The sequence below is a fragment of the Schistocerca piceifrons genome, chromosome 3 (genome assembly GCF_021461385.2).
Source record: "Schistocerca piceifrons isolate TAMUIC-IGC-003096 chromosome 3, iqSchPice1.1, whole genome shotgun sequence".
Classification (NCBI taxonomy): Eukaryota; Metazoa; Arthropoda; class Insecta; order Orthoptera; family Acrididae; genus Schistocerca; species Schistocerca piceifrons.
The window spans coordinates 351,067,850-351,087,070 of record NC_060140.1 but is presented as its reverse complement, the minus strand read 5'-3'; the positions used below and the strand labels follow the sequence as shown (position 1 = coordinate 351,087,070).

General features: G+C 43.2%; 1 protein-coding gene across 1 annotated transcript in view; it reads right to left on the bottom strand.

Moving 5' to 3' along the window:
• The window catches only part of LOC124788085 (uncharacterized aarF domain-containing protein kinase 2-like), a 106,583-nt gene that overhangs the window by 27,372 nt on the left and 59,990 nt on the right, over window positions 1–19,221 (bottom strand). Inside the window, exon 6 of the mRNA XM_047255182.1 lies at window positions 14,469–14,693. Within this exon, the coding sequence (XP_047111138.1) occupies window positions 14,469–14,693 (225 nt within the window). The remainder of the gene's footprint in view (window positions 1–14,468; window positions 14,694–19,221) is intronic.

Here is a 19,221-nt window from a genome sequence, read left to right as displayed (position 1 = left end):
CTGTCTCTGACAGGCTGCTTGAATTTAGGCATACAATGACCTGATTGGCTAATCTCAACGCAAAATAACTCTGAAATGGCACAAAATATAAAATTGTTTTCTTAGCAATTATTTCTCAGTGTAAACTACTCTGCAACACCCTTACAAGCTTTTCAGACTGTTTCTGACCACTCTGTATAGCAAATATAATTAGTAGCAACAAAGTAATAAATTAAAACATCATGATGGATGCTGATGTTTTACCACACACACAATGGATATTTGGTATTTTGGAGAAAAAAAAAAAAAAAGTTTGTAAAAGGTTTGCAATTAAGTTTGAAGTTGGTTGGAAGTTGCTCTCAGTATCAAATACTGGATGAATATAGTCTGTGTTATTTGTGAGACATGAGTTATGCTGCCTCATGAGATTACAGTTTCTAGCCTTAATACATGAAATTAGAATTATATTAATACCGTCAGCTGCTCACGGGCGTTAATATATATATCAATGGGGACAGGTGAAAATGTGTGTCAATGGGGACAGGTGAAAATGTGTGTCAATGGGGACAGGTGAAAATGTGTGCTCCAACCGGGACTTGGAAAGAATGTCTTCCACGAGTAATGTGTGTGTTGGGACAGGACACTACGAACGTAGTGTGTGGATACACAAGGTGAGAATGTGAGTCTCGTAGGAGGCGTGCACGAGATAGTCCCTGCAGTCACACTATCGTCTGTGCCCACGGTGGCTCAGATGGATAGAGCGTCTGCCATGTAAGCATGTCTGAAAAGAACAGATACCATATCCATATAAATATTTAATACATGACTTTCTGTGTTAAACCTTTTGCAATAAGATATAACTTCCTGTGAGTTGTGGATACACAACATGCAACTGGAACTGGATAACTGTTGTAGCTGCTTAAGAATACATATGGCAGACTGGCATTCATGGTGAGTTCTGCACTTCCAGGATTAATTCTGACATGCTGAGCACTCACCAAAGTGCTCTTTACTACAGCAATCACTGGTTCAGCTCTTCAACTGAAGCTTTCTTTTTGTGAATTTTCTTTCACACCCAAAACTAGATTATCATGTTTTTAGTTTTGTCCTCCCACAAATGGTAATATTTCTGTCCTACCAATTGTGTGTTTGCCTACAGATAAGTGTGTAACACATTTTGAGCCAGTAAAATATTCTGATAGTACCATCATAACAGTTTCTACAGAGCTCCACCAGCAATTCATTCAATCCATAGCAATCCCCTTCCTTCCTCTCCTAAATTCAATGACAAAGCTTCCTCTTACGGGCAGCAGCATTGTGAAACTATAAACCAGAGAGTCTTGGGAAATTGTAGGCTTAGTTATTTGAATAGGCATGGCGCTCTGTCAGTTTTGATTGTGAAATCTGTGGTTTCTCTAATTAGTTGTATCAGGTGGAGCTTATGGAAGACAGGTATTCCATATCAATGCATTAATATGTTTCAATAAATGCAATCAGTAATAATGGATGAGCTCTTGTGCTGAACACTTGGGCTGTATTGCTGGAGTACTTATTATTCTTTAGAAATTGTTGGGATTAAACACTGGCACAAAGTGAAACATGCATGAAAGAAATACAAGTTGACGACAATACAAAAACTGACCCACAAAAAGTACTCTGCAGATTCATGGCAACAGGCATTTCTGCCCAAAATGCATACCTTGTTAACCAATCACATACACTACCTGATCAAAAGTACCCAGACTCCCCTACATAATGCAACGGCAGAATGGATTGATCAGGGAATCTCAGTGACTTTGAACGTGGACTAGTCGTCACCTGAGTAACAAATACATCTGGGACATTGCAACCCTCCTAAAGTTGCTGTTGGTGATATGACAATGAATGGAAATGATAAGGTACAACACCAGCTAAACCAAGACTATGCAGAGTTTGTGCCAGTACCTAATGGTTACTGCTAGTGTGGGTGCTCTTCCTAAACAGCATCTCATCCGAGCAAATCAGTTGCATCTTTACTTGTGGTTACTTGTACTTTAGGTACTTGGGCTAAGCATGGGTCTGTTTAAAAAGAACGGCTCGATGTAGTCATAGGGTTGTGAACTGTGAATGTCTGCACTTTCATGAATTGCAGCTAACTAGCTGCAATTAATAACCTATGACTGTGTGATCCTGCAGTCAAATACTCTATGCATTGGCTAGGACTGAGAGTTGGATAATTGAATAACAAGGGTTATATTCTAATGTCTATAATTGTTGTAGATGACAGCGAATTATGCTGAATAGTGTTTATTAAAGAAAGAACATCTCAGATAATTCAGTTAAGATACAGACAGTAAATATTCTTATCAAATGCAGTAAAGTTACGTTAAGAGCGTTAAGAGAATGGTAGCAAAATCCCTAAACTATACAGTCATCAAAGACTCACAAAAACTAAGTCCAGGCAAGTCTGCCTTCTTCCAGCACTCGACACAGAGTGTCCAGAAAATTTCCCTTGAGAGCTTCACTTCGAAAATCCCAGTTCCCCCCTGACACCAGCAGTGTTCTGCCACTGTCCAACTCTCATTGGCTGAAGGCTATTCCCACCAAAAAATACATCGTCCTTAAGCTCTACAGAAATGATCTAATTTAAGTTGACCACTCTCCCACTCTAAACTAATATATTACAACAACATTCAAATAAAAGAAGTGTTACAAATATTCTGTTACACTCAGATAATTTACAATAAATGTGAGTAATAGTCTGCACATAAATAAATAGGTCAGTATTCTTCCAAAAGTGTGCTCACGTTAAATGACAAAGAATTGCCCTTATATTTTGTGAAAGTGATTGGCAAAATAGTAAACTGTTCATTAAATAACTACACAAGTATAGCAATATATTAGGTACTGATATTGAGTTCATTTGCTGTGTAATTATGGAGACTGTGATGTTCTGAATCATTTACATAATGAAACAGATATAAAAGATGGTCAATAAATAAAATAGATACAGATACATAGCTTTCAGGGATGATAGCTATAGTACAATACTATCACCCGAGATGTCATTTGTTGTAATTGCATGAAGTGAAGTGATTAATAGTTGTTAATTCTGATGTTTACAGATTGAAAATATTAACTTCTGTAGTTTTAAAGATATTGAAATACTGTTGTGTTATTGGATGCTCCTTATTTTTCTGAGATAGCAAATTTATTCAAATTTTCATTAATATTTGATGTGAGTTATTGTCAAATCTCAAAAGGACTGTAACATAGCCATCTTTAAGACTGTCTGACACACTGCCATTTCTTGGAGCATCTCCTGCATAAAGCCTTATGAGTTCCTGCATAAAGCCCATACGAGTAACAGCCATTCAAATTCCCAGCTTCAGGATTTTCCCCATTTGTGGCAACTCTGCTGGTCTTTGTAGCTGGATATGCTCGTACCAGTCACCTAGCCGGAACATCCACGGAATGCCCCGAGACCTGAGCTTGCTAGTGTTCAGCTTTATCTTAGCTTGTACCAGTTCTAGGCAGGCGATTAGCTCATCTAAATATGAGTAATGTTACAAGTACATGTACTTACAGACAGGAACCTTTGTGCATTGTAGAGGGTGGCTGTAAAAATATCATGCCGAGTCAGTGTAAGGAATCACTCACAATTTCTACAGTCCTACCAGCAGTCCATGTAGCATAATAATTGTCTGTAGGGAGTCAAAAAGAATGGGGTACAATGATCGAGCAGCCACTCATAAGCCATGCATTTCTGTAGTCAATACAAAGCGATGTTTGAGCTGTTGTAAAGAGTGATGCCACCGGAGAATGGATGACTTTAAACAAGTGATTTGGAGTGATGAACAACCTATAACTTGTTGCAATCCAACAAATGGATTTATGTTTGGCAAATGCCTGGAGGACGTTACCTGCCGTAATGAGTAGTTTCAACAGTGAAGTATGCAACAGGTGGTGTTACGGTATGGAGCTTTTTCTGTGGTTAGCATATGGGCTTATAATTGTGCTTAAGAACACACTAAATACAAAAGGATATGAACACATTTTACAGTGTTGAGTGCTATGTACAGAAGAGGAACAGTCTGGAGACAATTAACAGTATCAGCAAGATGATGCACCCCGTCATAAAGCAGCATCTGTGAGGCAATGGTTTCTAGATATTAATATTCCTGAAATGGGTGGCTTGTTCACGGTCCTGATCTGAATCCAATGGAGCACGTTCAAGATGTCTTAGAATGTTGGTGGTGGTCCAAACCTATTGGTGTAAAATGCCTGGGCATTTATAAGTTGGAGCAAATACCCGAAATTCAAAAATGCCCCAGCATTTATGCATTTTAAAGTTTAATTGATAAGCAGTGCTTACAATTAAATTTTAAGCTGATATTTTCTATTGGAAAAGCTGTTCTTCAACACAGCTTCTTCAGTGACTGGGTGACCAAGTTGGAAAAAACTGCTCGAGTTTTAGGGGAGAGTTATTAGTGGAATAAATTGGACTGTAAACATAACTTTTTACATCTTTAATTAGATCAATTGTTTGGGTAGTACACAATAAAAAAAAAAGAAAATGACAATCAAGTTTAAAAGTAATTTTTGAAATAAAGTATAGTTTATATTAAGCAGCTAGCCTTTATGTAGTATTTTTACTTGTACTATACGACTGAAAAAAAAAAAAAAAAAAAAAAAAAAAAAAAAAAAAAAAAAAAAAAAAAAAAAACCACACATTGCTGTTCCCAATTACTTTACCTAACTCAAGCACTTTTTCCAAATTTTGAGTGAACGTGAAACACTTTTTGATATGCTTTTCCGTTTTGTTGGAATGTGACTATTTGTATTCCTTAAAACAATATTTACAAGATACTCCTTTCCCTTTTAAATTTGAAAAGTTCAAAACAGGTCCTTTTTCTTAACCATCTTGCAGCTGTTCAGTAGCCTACTGTCCATAATATTTACTTAGAATAACTGGAATTAGAGTAAAGACAGTTATCCATAATGACCTTAGTGATGTGTCACATAATGATTCCGATTCCACAACTCCAAGAATCGTGTATTCTCTAGGAATCGACTAGTATCAGAACTGAATGATTCCAGTGTCTTGGGCATCAATTCTTTGTTATTAAATCTTTCTTATGTTAGTGTTCTCATTTTACCTTCACAGTCATGTGAAAGTACATAAAGAAAGTAGCACAATAGAAAACTATAATGTCTCAAATGACGCTACATCTAACAATAAACTTTTTTTTTCCACTGGAAACCATATAACATTTAAGAATACATTTATCATCAAGAAATACACTCCAGCTGTTTGATACATTCAGTAATAATTTTACTATCAATAATCATTCTTCATTAATATTCAGAGATTTGACAGGGATTATAAAGTGTGTTACATTACAAAGTGATGACCTAAGGACAATGTTTTTTATACTACCTTACCACTAAACAGCTTTTCAACACGCTGTGTGTGTGTGTGTGTGTGTGTGTGTGTGTGTGTGTGTGCTTGCACTTGTGAATACAACAGAGAGAGACTGAGAGTGAAGAGCAGAACTGGTAAAAATAAAAAGGACATTATAAATGATAAGCAGCTGTCAGAGCAACACCCACCTTTCCTTCATACAGCATGCTTTTTTTTTTTAGCTTCTCTCCTTTCCTTTCGTTCTCAGTAATAGGTGCACGTAAAGAAAGACACTTCTCTCTTCTTTCCTTTTGTTCTTACTGATAGATACAATTGTAAACATTTACTAACTTTTAATATCAGGAGTATCTTCCCATTCCCCTATTTTAGTTGGTACATTATACATTATAGCAGTAAAAACTTTAAAAAAGTACTTTCCTCATAAATGCCCAGATTTTGGGCATTTAAAACTACTTTCAAATTCCTGGGCAGATGCTCATTCACAAATGTCCTGCCCATTGGGAATTTGCCTAGCCCACATCACTATCTGGACTCCAGCATCCAACATCACTATTTCTCTGCTTTCAGCTCCTGATGAGTAACTGTTTGCCATTCCTCCATAGATATTCAGAAACCTCACTGAAACTGTCTCAAGTAGAGTTTAAGCCATTATGAAGATAAAAACTGGACACATCCTATATTAATATCCACTAATAGATGTCCAGATACTTTAGATCAGATGGTATATTTTATATCAGCTCAAGATGCTGAAATGCTGCAAACCATCACTGTCAGCACAAATGTGACTATACACGCCAACAGTGGCTCTACAACAAGGTCCAGGAGCTGACCCAAGAAGAGAGAATGAAACTCAACATGAGAGTCAATCTGCGGTGTGGGGAAGGAGGGAGGCGGGGGGGAGGGGGGGGGGGGGGGGGGGAAGAGACTTCAAATGCTGGGTAGGGGTGAGCAGAGAGATAAAACAAATGTGTCTAGCATGAATGACTGACACTAGAACACGAAAACAGAGCATGGCATGAGGCGAAGGCCAGAAATGAGGAAACTGAAATCAACGAACTGATGGGCCAGGACTGTCACCACTGACAGGTAAACACCTGAGCCAATGACTCTGTCATATGATGCTTTGCGAGCACCCTCCATGACTTGTGTTGTGTACTTTTCCACTGCGATAGTCTCATCAGTTCATCTGCATCCAACTTTATGTCCATTGGTGGGGATACTAAATTCCTCCCCCAAGGAAAGGCCGTTTGGGGCTGAAAAATGCCTGGCCTCGGCCACGACCAGATGCAAAACCCGAGAGTGCATGAGATTCCTCAGCAGAAGATCAACCACCACAAGAGACAATATTGATGCAGATAGCTCTGCCAGAGGGGCAGAAGATTATGAAGGATGGGGTTATGGTTGTCTGCAGGTACTGGTGGGGGCAAAGACTCAACCACTGGCGAGCAGGAAGAGGAAGGAACCGAGCCAAATTTCAGGGCTGCACATTGGCTATCTCAGTTGGCACCCCAGCTTGCAATGAGAGGTAGGACAGTGGAAGGCATGCGGTGGGAGAGGTGCTCAGCCACAGTGGTGCATACTGCCACAATTGCCCCCCATCGGACCAACACCGTCGCAAACATCCCCATTGCCTGGTCAGCTTGGAGTGGAGGCAGCAGGGGTCCACAGGTCAGGCAACAGGAGTCCCACAGGTCACAGGTGCAGCTCATTAGAATGACAAGTCAACTCCTCCCAACCAACTTCCATCACAAACATACGCAAATCTTTTGTGGCCCATCACTACATCCGGCAGCCAGCCTTGCTGTCAGCTGGAAGACCAAGCTCACATGGCAGCCCAGTAAGGAAATCAAGATGGGCTGCAACAGTCTAGGACATGTGACTCAAGGTGCAACAAATCCAAAAGACCCCACAGCAGGCACCCATGCAAATGAACACTTTGCTAGACTGCACACATTAACCAATGTCAGCCAGTGCATGGCAACAAAACTAGATAGTGCATCATCACAGGACAAGGCAGAGACATACTTCTTCACATGAAAACATGAGGACTGCAGCAGTCAACATCGTGGAGAACAATTTGGCAAAATATAGAAAATGTGACAAAGCAACCACCAACAACTACATGCTACTCAAAAAGGTCCCCCCAAAGTTAATGTGCACCCTGTCCCTAGTGTGCTCAGGAACTAGTCATGGGTAAAACTGACACATCAGAGCAGTCTGATTCCGCACACAGATCCATAGGCCTGGACAAGGTGTTCACTATCGTGGTTGATTGTCAGCCAGCAGACAAGACGTCACACAAAAGCCTTCATACTAGATGTACCCCTCAGTCTAATGAGTGTGTCAACTGGAATGTGCAAGGATACAATGCTGGAGGGATGATCACTCAACAGCCTGGCTCCTCCCTGGCAAGCACGAGGACTCCCTGGACAACTTTGAGTTGATTCCCAGGCCATTCCGTTTGGACTGCTCAAAGGATTTTCCAGAATAGTATGTCAGCGACCATGACCTCCCCTGCGCCATCAAAGGAAAATCCTGTGATGTCTGCTGCAAGGCATTGTCCAAAGAAAAAACTAGAGCCTCAGCCTCCTATTGATTGAAATTTGGGTAGATACTGGCTGGTAACCGCAACAGCACATCTGCATTTGCATGATGGGTGCTGGACCGGTAATGAATGTCATAACTATAATTACTGAGAAAAAGAGCATACCTCTGCAACCAGTGCACAGTCCAATATGGTAGCTTAGAGCAAGTACCAAATAAGGAAACCAGGAACTTGACGTCAGTGATAAGTGCTCTATAGGGTGATTTTTCCCAACCGTGTGCAAGCTCTAGGTATAGATCAATGATTGGCTACAGAACGATAAAGGTCTAATGAACTTATGTCCAGGAAAGCATGTTTTCCTTGCTAGAGACCATTTATTGAATCATATTTTGTTACAGAGACTGCAGTCTAATACGCACTGTACAGTGTGGCCACAGTTACAGTATGCATGGTTTCCTCCTAGAAGGTTGTACTGTTCCTCATAGGTCATGCTCTAGCGCCCTCTCCTGCCATAGTTATTTGTAATGTTGTGTCCGATTCACTTCCCTTGCCAACTCACCTTTTAGTGGATGTGACACAGCATTGTACACAACGGTTCTGTGTTCAAATCAAGAGCTTGCTGACATGGTGTTTACTTACAGAAAAGCCAATGGCAACAGGTGGCCGACTGTAAGGTTTTATCAGGAGACCTATTCCTGCTGACAACAACCACAGCACTCAATGTCTGCAACTGAGTTTCACCATTATTCTGAGACAGGGTTGTTTCAGGAAGAAGGAAATCATGAAGGACATACCCAAAATATTTAGACACCAGACTTGAAGGAAAATGTAATTAACACTGTGGAAGGTGACCACCGTGTCAGTACCAGGCAGTTGGCCCACCCGCACAGGGTAACCCAGACGGCCATGTGGAACATTCTCCACGACAATTGTCACTAGTCTTATCACATACAGCGTGTGCAGGGCTTACTAATGACAGACTTTCCACGTCAGAAGCAGTTTTCTCACTGGTTTTTTCACCAGGCAACCACGATTCTGGGATTTGTCATCCATCCTATTTACAGATGAGGCCACCTTTACACAGAGTGGTATCTTCAACTTTCATAACAGCCATGACAGCAAATCATCAGCATCAGTGCAACCAGAATGTGTGGGCCAGGATAATTGGCAACTATACTTTGGGACCAGTCTTCTTTCCACATCACTTGACAGGCTGGAACCATGGGCATTTCTTGCAGGTGACTTTGGCTCCCCTGCTGGAAGAAGTGCCATTGATGATTCAAAGGGTTATGTGGCTGCTACATGATGGTGCTCCAGCACACTTTGACTTTAAAATTCAGACACATCTCAGTCATGTCTCCCCTGGTTGATGGATCAGATGAGGGGGTCCAGTTGTGTGGCCTGCTTGTTCACTGGATCTCAATGCAGTTTCCGGTTATGGGGACATCTCAAAAGTATCATGTATGCAAAGTCCATTCCAGATGTGGAGACACTGGTGCAGTGTATTGATGTTGTCTTTGACACTGTTCAGATGCAGCCCATCCGATATGAACATGTGAGACAGAAAATGCTGCAGCGCGTAAGTGTATGCGTTAAGGCACATGGCAACCATTTTCAACACTTACTGTAACTGTGGCTACATGGTAAAATGTGTATTAGACCACAGCCTCTAACAATGTATGATTGAATAAATGGTCTCTAGTATGGAAACCATGCATTTCCAGACATCAATTCGTTAGACCTTTTTTGTTTCATATCCTCTCATTGATCAATATCTAGACTGCTTTCCCACCTACGAGTAGTCATGTTCAGCTTTGGAAAGCATGTTGAAACCTAACTGCTTTGTGCCTTCTGCATACCAATGGGATAGAACTGCACCAATATCATATGGAGTGCATTGGCAAACAGGGAGCAGACAACAAACATTGCAGACAACATGTGCCTCACGGCTTTTTGATGAAGCCATTTAAGAAGATGACAAATGTGCACAGTCTGGGGAATAAACTTAGCATAATAGGAAATCTTGCCCACAAAGGACTGGAGCTGCTTCAGGTTCTTAGGTGCTGCCAGGTTGACTATGGCTTTAACATGAGTCAGGGATAAGACCATCTTTGCTAAGCAAGTCCCAAAAAATACACCTTAAAGGAGAGAAAACTGTATTTTTCCAGTTTGCAACAAAAGTCATTCTCCATCCTGCAGATATAAAAAATGTCCCTCTCATGTAGAACCTGCTACCCAGATGTCACAGCGTTAGTTAACGCAAAGAGCAAAACACTGAATCGAATGCTCCAAATACTGTTAATAGATTAAACCGGTAAAGCTCGAATGTGACATTGAGCACCAATAAATTCTAAGAAGGTGCATCCAGTGACAAGTGCAGGCATGCACTGTGCAAGTCGATGCAGGATAAATACTGGCCCCTGGACAATTTTGCCAACACTTCTGCCCACGGAATCAGATACAAATCCACTACATGTCTGTTTAAACCAGTGTGCAGCTGCACAGTGCTGCCTAGTTTCTGAGCTACCGCTAAAAGTTTGTGGTGGGGTGGGGGGTGTTGACTTGATGAAATGGGAGAAATGACACTGGGGTCCTGCCAGTGCTACAATCTGGCCTTGCCCTTATCACATGCACAGTGAAGGGATTGAGGCAGGGGATGACAAAATTTAGGTATCGTCAACGGCAGGAGGGAGGTACATGCCTCAGAATTTTCTGCCCGATCCAAAGAATTTTCAAACAGCTGGTTGAACAAGATAGTAAGAAGTCCAAACATGAAAGAGGACTGATTGAGACACTAAATGTAATTTGTTAACTACCTAGAAACCTAATAACAAAAACGCGTCCAACCAAAACTATTTTCGCCAATGGTGAATTTACCACTAACAACATAAGTTACTACTCCACAATATTATAATGTGCAGAGATTGAGAATTGTCCCCTCAAAGGAATGCACTGATTACTGTAGGACACAATCTGACATAGTGGCTTTTGCCATGCAGTGCAGCCCAAGAACCTAAGATACACTCCTGGAAATGGAAAAAAGAACACATTGATACCGGTGTGTCAGACCCACCATACTTGCTCCGGACACTGCGAGAGGGCTGTACAAGCAATGATCACACGCACGGCACAGCGGACACACCAGGAACCGCGGTGTTGGCCGTCGAATGGCGCTAGCTGTGCAGCATTTGTGCACCGCCGCCGTCAGTGTCAGCCAGTTTGCCGTGGCATACGGAGCTCCATCGCAGTCTTTAACACTGGTAGCATGCCGCGACAGCGTGGACGTGAACCGTATGTGCAGTTGACCGACTTTGAGCGAGGGCGTATAGTGGGCATGCGGGAGGCCGGGTGGACGTACCGCCGAATTGCTCAACACGTGGGGCGTGAGGTCTCCACAGTACATCGATGTTGTCGCCAGTGGTCGGCGGAAGGTGCACGTGCCCGTCGACCTGGGACCGGACCGCAGCGATGCACGGATGCACGCCAAGACCGTAGGATCCTACGCAGTGCCGTAGGGGACCGCACCGCCACTTCCCAGTAAATTAGGGACACTGTTGCTCCTGGGGTATCGGCGAGGACCATTCGCAACCGTCTCCATGAAGCTGGGCTACGGTCCCGCACACCGTTAGGCCGTCTTCCGCTCACGCCCCAACATTGTGCAGCCCGCCTCCAGTGGTGTCGCGACAGGCGTGAATGGAGGGACGAATGGAGACGTGTCGTCTTCAGCGATGAGAGTCGCTTCTGCCTTGGTGCCAATGATGGTCGTATGCGTGTTTGGCGCCGTGCAGGTGAGCGCCACAATCAGGACTGCATACGACCGAGGCACACAGGGCCAACACCCGGCATCATGGTGTGGGGAGCGATCTCCTACACTGGCCGTACACCACTGGTGATCGTCGAGGGGACACTGAATAGTGCACGGTACATCCAAACCGTCATCGAACCCATCGTTCTACCATTCCTAGACCGGCAAGGGAACTTGCTGTTCCAACAGGACAATGCACGTCCGCATGTATCCCGTGCCACCCAACGTGCTCTAGAAGGTGTAAGTCAACTACCCTGGCCAGCAAGATCTCCGGATCTGTCCCCCATTGAGCATGTTTGGGACTGGATGAAGCATCGTCTCACGCGGTCTGCACGTCCAGCACGAACGCTGGTCCAACTTAGGCGCCAGGTGGAAATGGCATGGCAAGCCGTTCCACAGGACTACATCCAGCATCTCTACGATCGTCTCCATGGGAGAATAGCAGCCTGCATTGCTGCGAAAGGTGGATATACACTGTACTAGTGCCGACATTGTGCATGCTCTGTTGCCTGTGTCTATGTGCCTGTGGTTCTGTCAGTGTGATCATGTGATGTATCTGACCCCAGGAATGTGTCAATAAAGTTTCCCCTTCCTGGGACAATGAATTCACGGTGTTCTTATTTCAATTTCCAGGAGTGTAATTACGCTGGCCATCACTCCCGTGTCTACCTCAAACTTAATTGCTTGGATCCTCTACCAACGTAAGCAGAATACAATGGGACATGCTTAGGGGTGTCAGAGACAACTTCCAAGGACAGGAAGAACATTGGTCCTTCGATGACTGTCCCCCAGTTTACCAGCTGTCACAAACCACAGCCAAATGGCCTATTTTTCAGCATAGTCCACATGTAGTCTTCTTGTGTTGGCTGTCCCATCAAACATGCACAGAATGACATTCACGTCCCAAGCAGGAATTATGATGCTTCGACTGATAAGTAATGGTCAACCACAACGCGGGCTGCACTCATCACTGTACTTGAACTGTCAATAGTGTCAACACACAGGGTCTCATTGGAAAGCGAGGCCACCTGGATCATTCCACGGGGTACCAGGGGCCATTTACCATGCACATCTGACTTTGCAACCTGCCACTCATTGGCATGTATGTCCCTTCCTGCTCCAGTAAGTTCATGTGATTCCACATAGTAACTTCAGCTAAAGACGAGTTGGACACAGTCAATGCCATAGTTTGGACCTTCGGGTCAGGTGTTAACCAGGCTGTTTCTCTTCCTGCAGCTGTGAGTTCATATGAGTCCACAATCTGAGCAACTTCAGCTAAAAAAGGACTGGACAAGATCAGTGCTGTAGTTTGGACCTCCAGGTCAGGTGTTAGCCAGATTGTAACCCTAATTAGCAAGTCTAAATATGATAAAGCACATTGTATACACTAAAAGCAATACTTTCACAAAGACCTTGCAGGTTGACAATCTATGCTCCATATGACTGCCCAGGGTGCTTGTGCTGTTGGTTAAACTGTAACCGTGCTGCCACCAGCTGATTTTGATGACCCAAATACTGAGTGAACAAGTAAAAGAAAGCATCAAAGGTAGGTTTCTCAGAGTAAGTAGAGGGCATGAAATTCTGCACAATCCTGCACTGCTGCACAATAACAACCAGATCAACGATATGCCTTACCTGACAGTGCAGAAAGAAATGTTGTAGGTAAATCTCCCTCTTTTACACAAGCTTGTCACAGCTAGTGAATCGTGCTAGAGGTGAGAAAGCTTCTCTGCCAGTGCCTGGCCTGCTTTCAGGGTAGCACGAGTAGGGAGCAATTCCACATTCCATGTGAGTAGTTCTTGCAACTGCTCGTACTGTAACTTTTGATGCTGCTCCTGGAGGTGCAACATATGCATAAGAGCATTCTCTGATGCCACTTTATATCTTCACATGGCATTGCCACATTACAAACCATCACTGTCAGCACAAATGTAACTATGTAAGTTGATAGTGGCTTGACTACAACACCCAGGTGCTGAACCCACAAGAGGGAATGAAACTTGACATGTGGGTCAATCTACATTGTAGCAGAGTGTCCAAACACTATGTACAGATGAGCAGAAAGATAAACACAAATGCAACCACAATGAACAACTGACGATAGCACACAAAAACAGTGCACAGCAAGATGCCCAAGTGCGAAGGAGCTGAAATCAACCACGATCTGCCAGGCCGGGCCCATCACCACTGACAGGTGAACACCTGAATCAGTGGCTCTGCCCATGCCGTGCTTTACATGCACCCTATGTGACAGCATTCTATACTATTTGCTGCAATATCCACACCAGCTCATCTGCTTCCACACCCAGTGTCTATCGGCAGGGATACTAAAGTGTATACGTATTTGGAGGAGGGGGGAGAGGGGGGTGTAGGATTCTAGTAGGAGTCAAGAAACGTAAATTTTAGATGTAATAAATTGTAGAATTCATTTGCTTTCCTAATATTTCACAGAGTCAGTCTGTCATTTGTGTGTACCTACAATATAAAAGTAACATACTGGAAACAGAAGCAGCCATAGAAATGTTAGCAGCGTGGAGCAGCTTTGTACAATGTGAGCAAAGTGAAGGACGTGCTACAGAAAGGAGTGTAGTGGAAGTGGTAGAATTTCCATTTTGAAACACAAATAATATTAATGTTGGCACTTTATGGCCAACATTTTGTAAGATACAGTATTCTTTCACACAGTTCATGAAAAACATTTACTGACACTGAATTAAAAATAATCAGTTTCTTACCATTTTCAGAATTGTGTTTATCCCAATCTCAGCCAGCAAAGTTTTTATTCCATTTGTATTATCACCTGTAACATAATTCAGTAATGGCTCTCCTTGTTCAAATGTCTCAACTAGAATGTCAGACTGAGTAAGATTCCATATGGGCACAGGAAATTTCACTGTTGGCGTAGTTGCAAAATTTTTTGCAAATCTTTCCAAATTGTGGGCCTCAACAGTCATATCAACCTAGAAATAACAAGACAAATTTATACTTACACAGTGATTAATAAAACCTCAATTGATGAAGAAAGAAGATGAGGAGGAGAAGAAGAAGAAGAGGAACTAAAATTCTATGATATCTACCACAGCAACATAGTATACACAAAATATTAAATGAAACATAGAAAATACATTATAGCAATAAATTGCTCTGAATAACTTAACTTTCTTTCAAACAAATTTTGTTGAATAATGTGCTATATGTAAAACTTTTGCCAATGTGCATAATGTGTCACAAATTCAGAAACATAAGAAAAAAATTATGCTGAGTTGAAAGTGTACACCTCAGCAGTCATATGATACCTGCTGCCGGATAAAGGAATCCTCCAGATATATCTATGCAGAACAGGGTGAACCAGAACTCCATCAACAAACTGTCAGTGGTTGTTCAGGGATACCTTCTAAGTATTTTGGTATGATGGACCCAAGGTCTCCAGCAGCTAATTAGAGAGCAATAATGTAATGATTTTTTCAGTTTGTTTGCCCAGTTACATTCATTTTTGAGAAAATACCTTCATACCACTTAAAAAGCCTGTAATATGCAATCACCAAAACATACAACACAAAAAACAGGATTTGGTTTCTCACTCACTATGTACAGCTCATGTGGTTGGCATCATTGCGAAGACAGCTCAAGTTTATTTCTTTGTGACACACTTCCCATTGCATCCAATGAAACCATACACAAGATGTGTGTTTGCCAACTCTTCAGCTGTAGCTGGTGTAGTACTGTGTGTGCACGGCAGACCAGGTGATGATGATCAGTGACCAAGCTGTCCCTGGCAGCCATCTATCTTAGGTACTTGGGGGGAGCACCATGTGGATGTTGGCATGCACTACACTTGCTGTAGTGGCCTGACTTACATCTGCTGTAGATGGTAAATGTAGTAACCAGTGGATTACTACACTCCTCTTTCCTTGCAAACGAAAAGACCAAGCATCACCGTCCAAAATGCTGTGACTGAAGAGCTGTCCATAGTGTCTGTGACAGTGCCATTAGCTGTAGCCAAATGTGATAGAAGTTCCCGATTCACCCGGACTGGTGCATACAGGCAAAGGTGAGAGGGACAAGGGCACTCATACAGCCCAGAGAGCAGACTCTGAGTCAAATTGCAGGAAGGAACAGTGACAGACGGGCAGGAGTCATCACAGTGTCAGAGTCCATAACAAGGGGCACAACATAGGCAGCAACAATGGGGAACAGGAGAGGAGAGGAGAGGAGAGGAGAGGAGGGGAGGGGAGGGGAGGGGAGGGGGGGAGGGGAGGGGAGGGGGGGAGGGGAGGGGAGGGGAGGGGAGGGGAGAGGAGAGACTCTGATGACAGGCTGTAGCACAGGGACCTGGCTTCCGTCCCCCCCGATGGCGGTGCCTGCTCGGCACAGTGACAAATACCGGGACTTGCCACAGGAAGCAAATTGTCATCAGTGCAAACAAAGCCCCTACTGCCAGGATAGGTGGGCACTACCTGACTAGTGCAACAGCTGGACTGGACAGGGCCAACAAAGAACTAGGCGTTGTGTCCACAGACCAAGGAGGGGGTCCTGCGCCCATCCTGAGCACAACGGGTTCTTGTGGAGGTGCCACAAGTCGATGTTCGGCGTGGACCACCAAGACTGTGAGATGAGGGGCCAGAGTCCATACGGAGCCAGGCCAGAACATCTGCATTAGCATGTTGTGACGTGGGGCAAAAATGGGTTTCGTAATTGTATCGCGACAAGAACAGTGGGAATCTAGTGAGGGTACCATCCCAATGCCCCAGCCCATACTAGTATAATGGGCATGGCCACTGACAAAACCTGTGCAGCTAGGTGACACATACCCAGCAGCAAGAGCTTAAGCATTGTCTGTGTCTGAGGGCCGTGCATGAGCTTAGTAGGACTCTTGGTCCCAATTGGCATCGTTCTGTTAGAGCTTGAAAAAATGCGAGAGCCTTCTTGGCTGGGATATCTTCTTCACACTTGCACATCAGTTTCTTAAATGTTCAGACAAGACTTTTCACTTCGCTGTTCGACTGAAGATGGAAGGTAGACCATTACGCATACAAAAATCCTTTAAAGATTGTGTTACAAACTGAGGACAACTGTCCGAAAACAGGGTGCAAGGCAAGTCTTCTGTGGCACATATCTTTGGTAGGACCACACACACTAATTTGTTGTCACAGACAGACAACAAACAACATTAGGAAAACAAGAAAAAGCATCAATTACCAATAACCAGAAAGAGTCTAAAAATGGACCAGTGAAATAAATGTGGACTTTCTCCCAAGGTAGCATAAGGGCCAGCATGCCAAAGTGAAAAAACAGTGCGTAATGCTGCCTGTTAAATCAAACACTTTCAGCAGGTTGCAACTAGGCGTTCCACATCCCAATATATGCCTGCCAAAGCACATGGCGGCAAGCCAGCAGTTTTGTGTAAGTTCCCCCCAATGACCTTGATGTACTAAGTGGAGGACCTACCATCGCATATCCACTGGAACCATGGTGAGAGGCGATGGTACAACAATAAAAATTCAAAGTGAGTCTGATGTCCGGCTCGATGGACAGTTGATCCATCCATGTCGTATCATGAATACAACCTGCTGGAACACCAGATCCACCACTCCAGCACCACAGGAACTGGTGATGGTGAAACCAACCACTACGTGGCTCACCTCCATATCCCATTGAAAAAAAAGCAGTTCTTCGCTGTGAGATGAGGGGCCAGAGTCCATACGGAGCCAGGCCAGAACATCTGCATTAGCATGTTGTGACGTGGGACAAAAATGGGTTTCGTAATTGTATCGCGACAAGAACAGAGCCCAAAGCTTGAAACAATGAGCAGCTTTGTCTTTTAAGAATGCAGAGAGGCTCAACAAGAAAACCAAGGGAGTATGGTCCACAATTATATGAAAATTTTCACCAGACAAGAACACATGAAAATTTTAAGGCTTATTTTTCCACCTGAGAATAATGATGCCGAGTAGAGCTGGGTGAAGTCGTTCATCCTTGGTGATCACTCTTTTTTTTTGGGAATCATTCAGTTTTACTCGTTCACCATTCATTGTGCTTGGTATATGGTTCTTATGAAAAATTGAAAATTAGTAGCATAGGTGACTGAAGATGGAAGGCGCCATGGGGGGCACTTGCCTCACCTCTGGAGTACAGAGTTTTTATTCATAACATAATTCTCACACACTAGTAAAACCAGCCCCAGTACGGACTGCCCGCCAATTACGCAGGATTTGTTGACTGCTATGAGCAGAATAGATAAACATGTAATAATTAGGCAGTGAAGAAATAACAAATAAGCTAATGCAAACAACTTCGAAACAATAGACGATGATTGGTAAGCGACAAAGAGCAGTCTAGTACTTGGGGCCAATTTTTCATGCGCCACCCTGTACCACTGAAATAGTACTGTAGGGGTTATCATATTCTCTTTACAAAATGTGACACCATACACGTGATTATGAAGCGTGGGCTTCATTCGGTTGTAAGTCGGTCTGCCTTCCATAACAATGAACGTGCTCTTTTACCTTGGATCAAAAAAAGACAGAAAATGGCCACTCGTGTGTGCCGTACAGGTGTCCTTTGCATGTGTAATAACAAAAAACTTGTCTTTTTACAAATATTTCTGTTTATTGATATAGTGAAGTAAGCTGATACTCCATTTTGTTACCTGAAAAGATGTATGTATAATTTACATAATTATAAATATAATAGAGGGAAACATTCCACGTGGGAAAAATTTATCTAAAAACAAAGATGATGTGACTTACCAAACGAAAGCACTGGCACGTCGATAGACACACAAACAAACACAAATATACACACAAAATTCTAGCTTTCGCAACCAACGGTTGCTTCGTCAGGAAAGAGGGAAGGAGAGGGAAAGACGAAAGGATGTGGGTTTTAAAGGAGAGGGTAAGGAGTCATTCCAATCCCGGGAGCGGAAAGACTTACCTTAGGGGGAAAAAAGGACGGGTATACACTCGCACACACACACATATCCATCCACACATATGCAAACACAAGCAGACATATTTAAAGACAAAGAGTTTGGGCAGAGATGTTAGTCGAGGCGGAAGTGCAGAGGCAAAGATGTTGTTGAATGACAGGTGAGGTATGAGTGGCGGCAACTTGAAATTAGCGGAGATTGAGGCCTGGTGGATAACGGGAAGAGAGGATATATTGAAGAGCAAGTTCCCACCTCCGGAGTTCAGAAGGGTTGGTGTTAGTGGGAAGTATCCAGATAACCCGGACGGTGTAACACTGTGCCAAGATGTGCTGGCCGTGCACCAAGGCATGTTTAGCCACAGGGTGATCCTCATTACCAACAAACACTGTCTGCCTGTGTCCATTCATGCGAATGGACAGTTTGTTGCTGGTCATTCCCACATAGAATGCGTCACAGTGTAGGCAGGTCAGTTGGTAAATCACGTGGGTGCTTTCACACGTGGCTCTGCCTTTGATCGTGTACACCTTCCGGGTTACAGGACTGGAGTAGGTGGTGCTGGG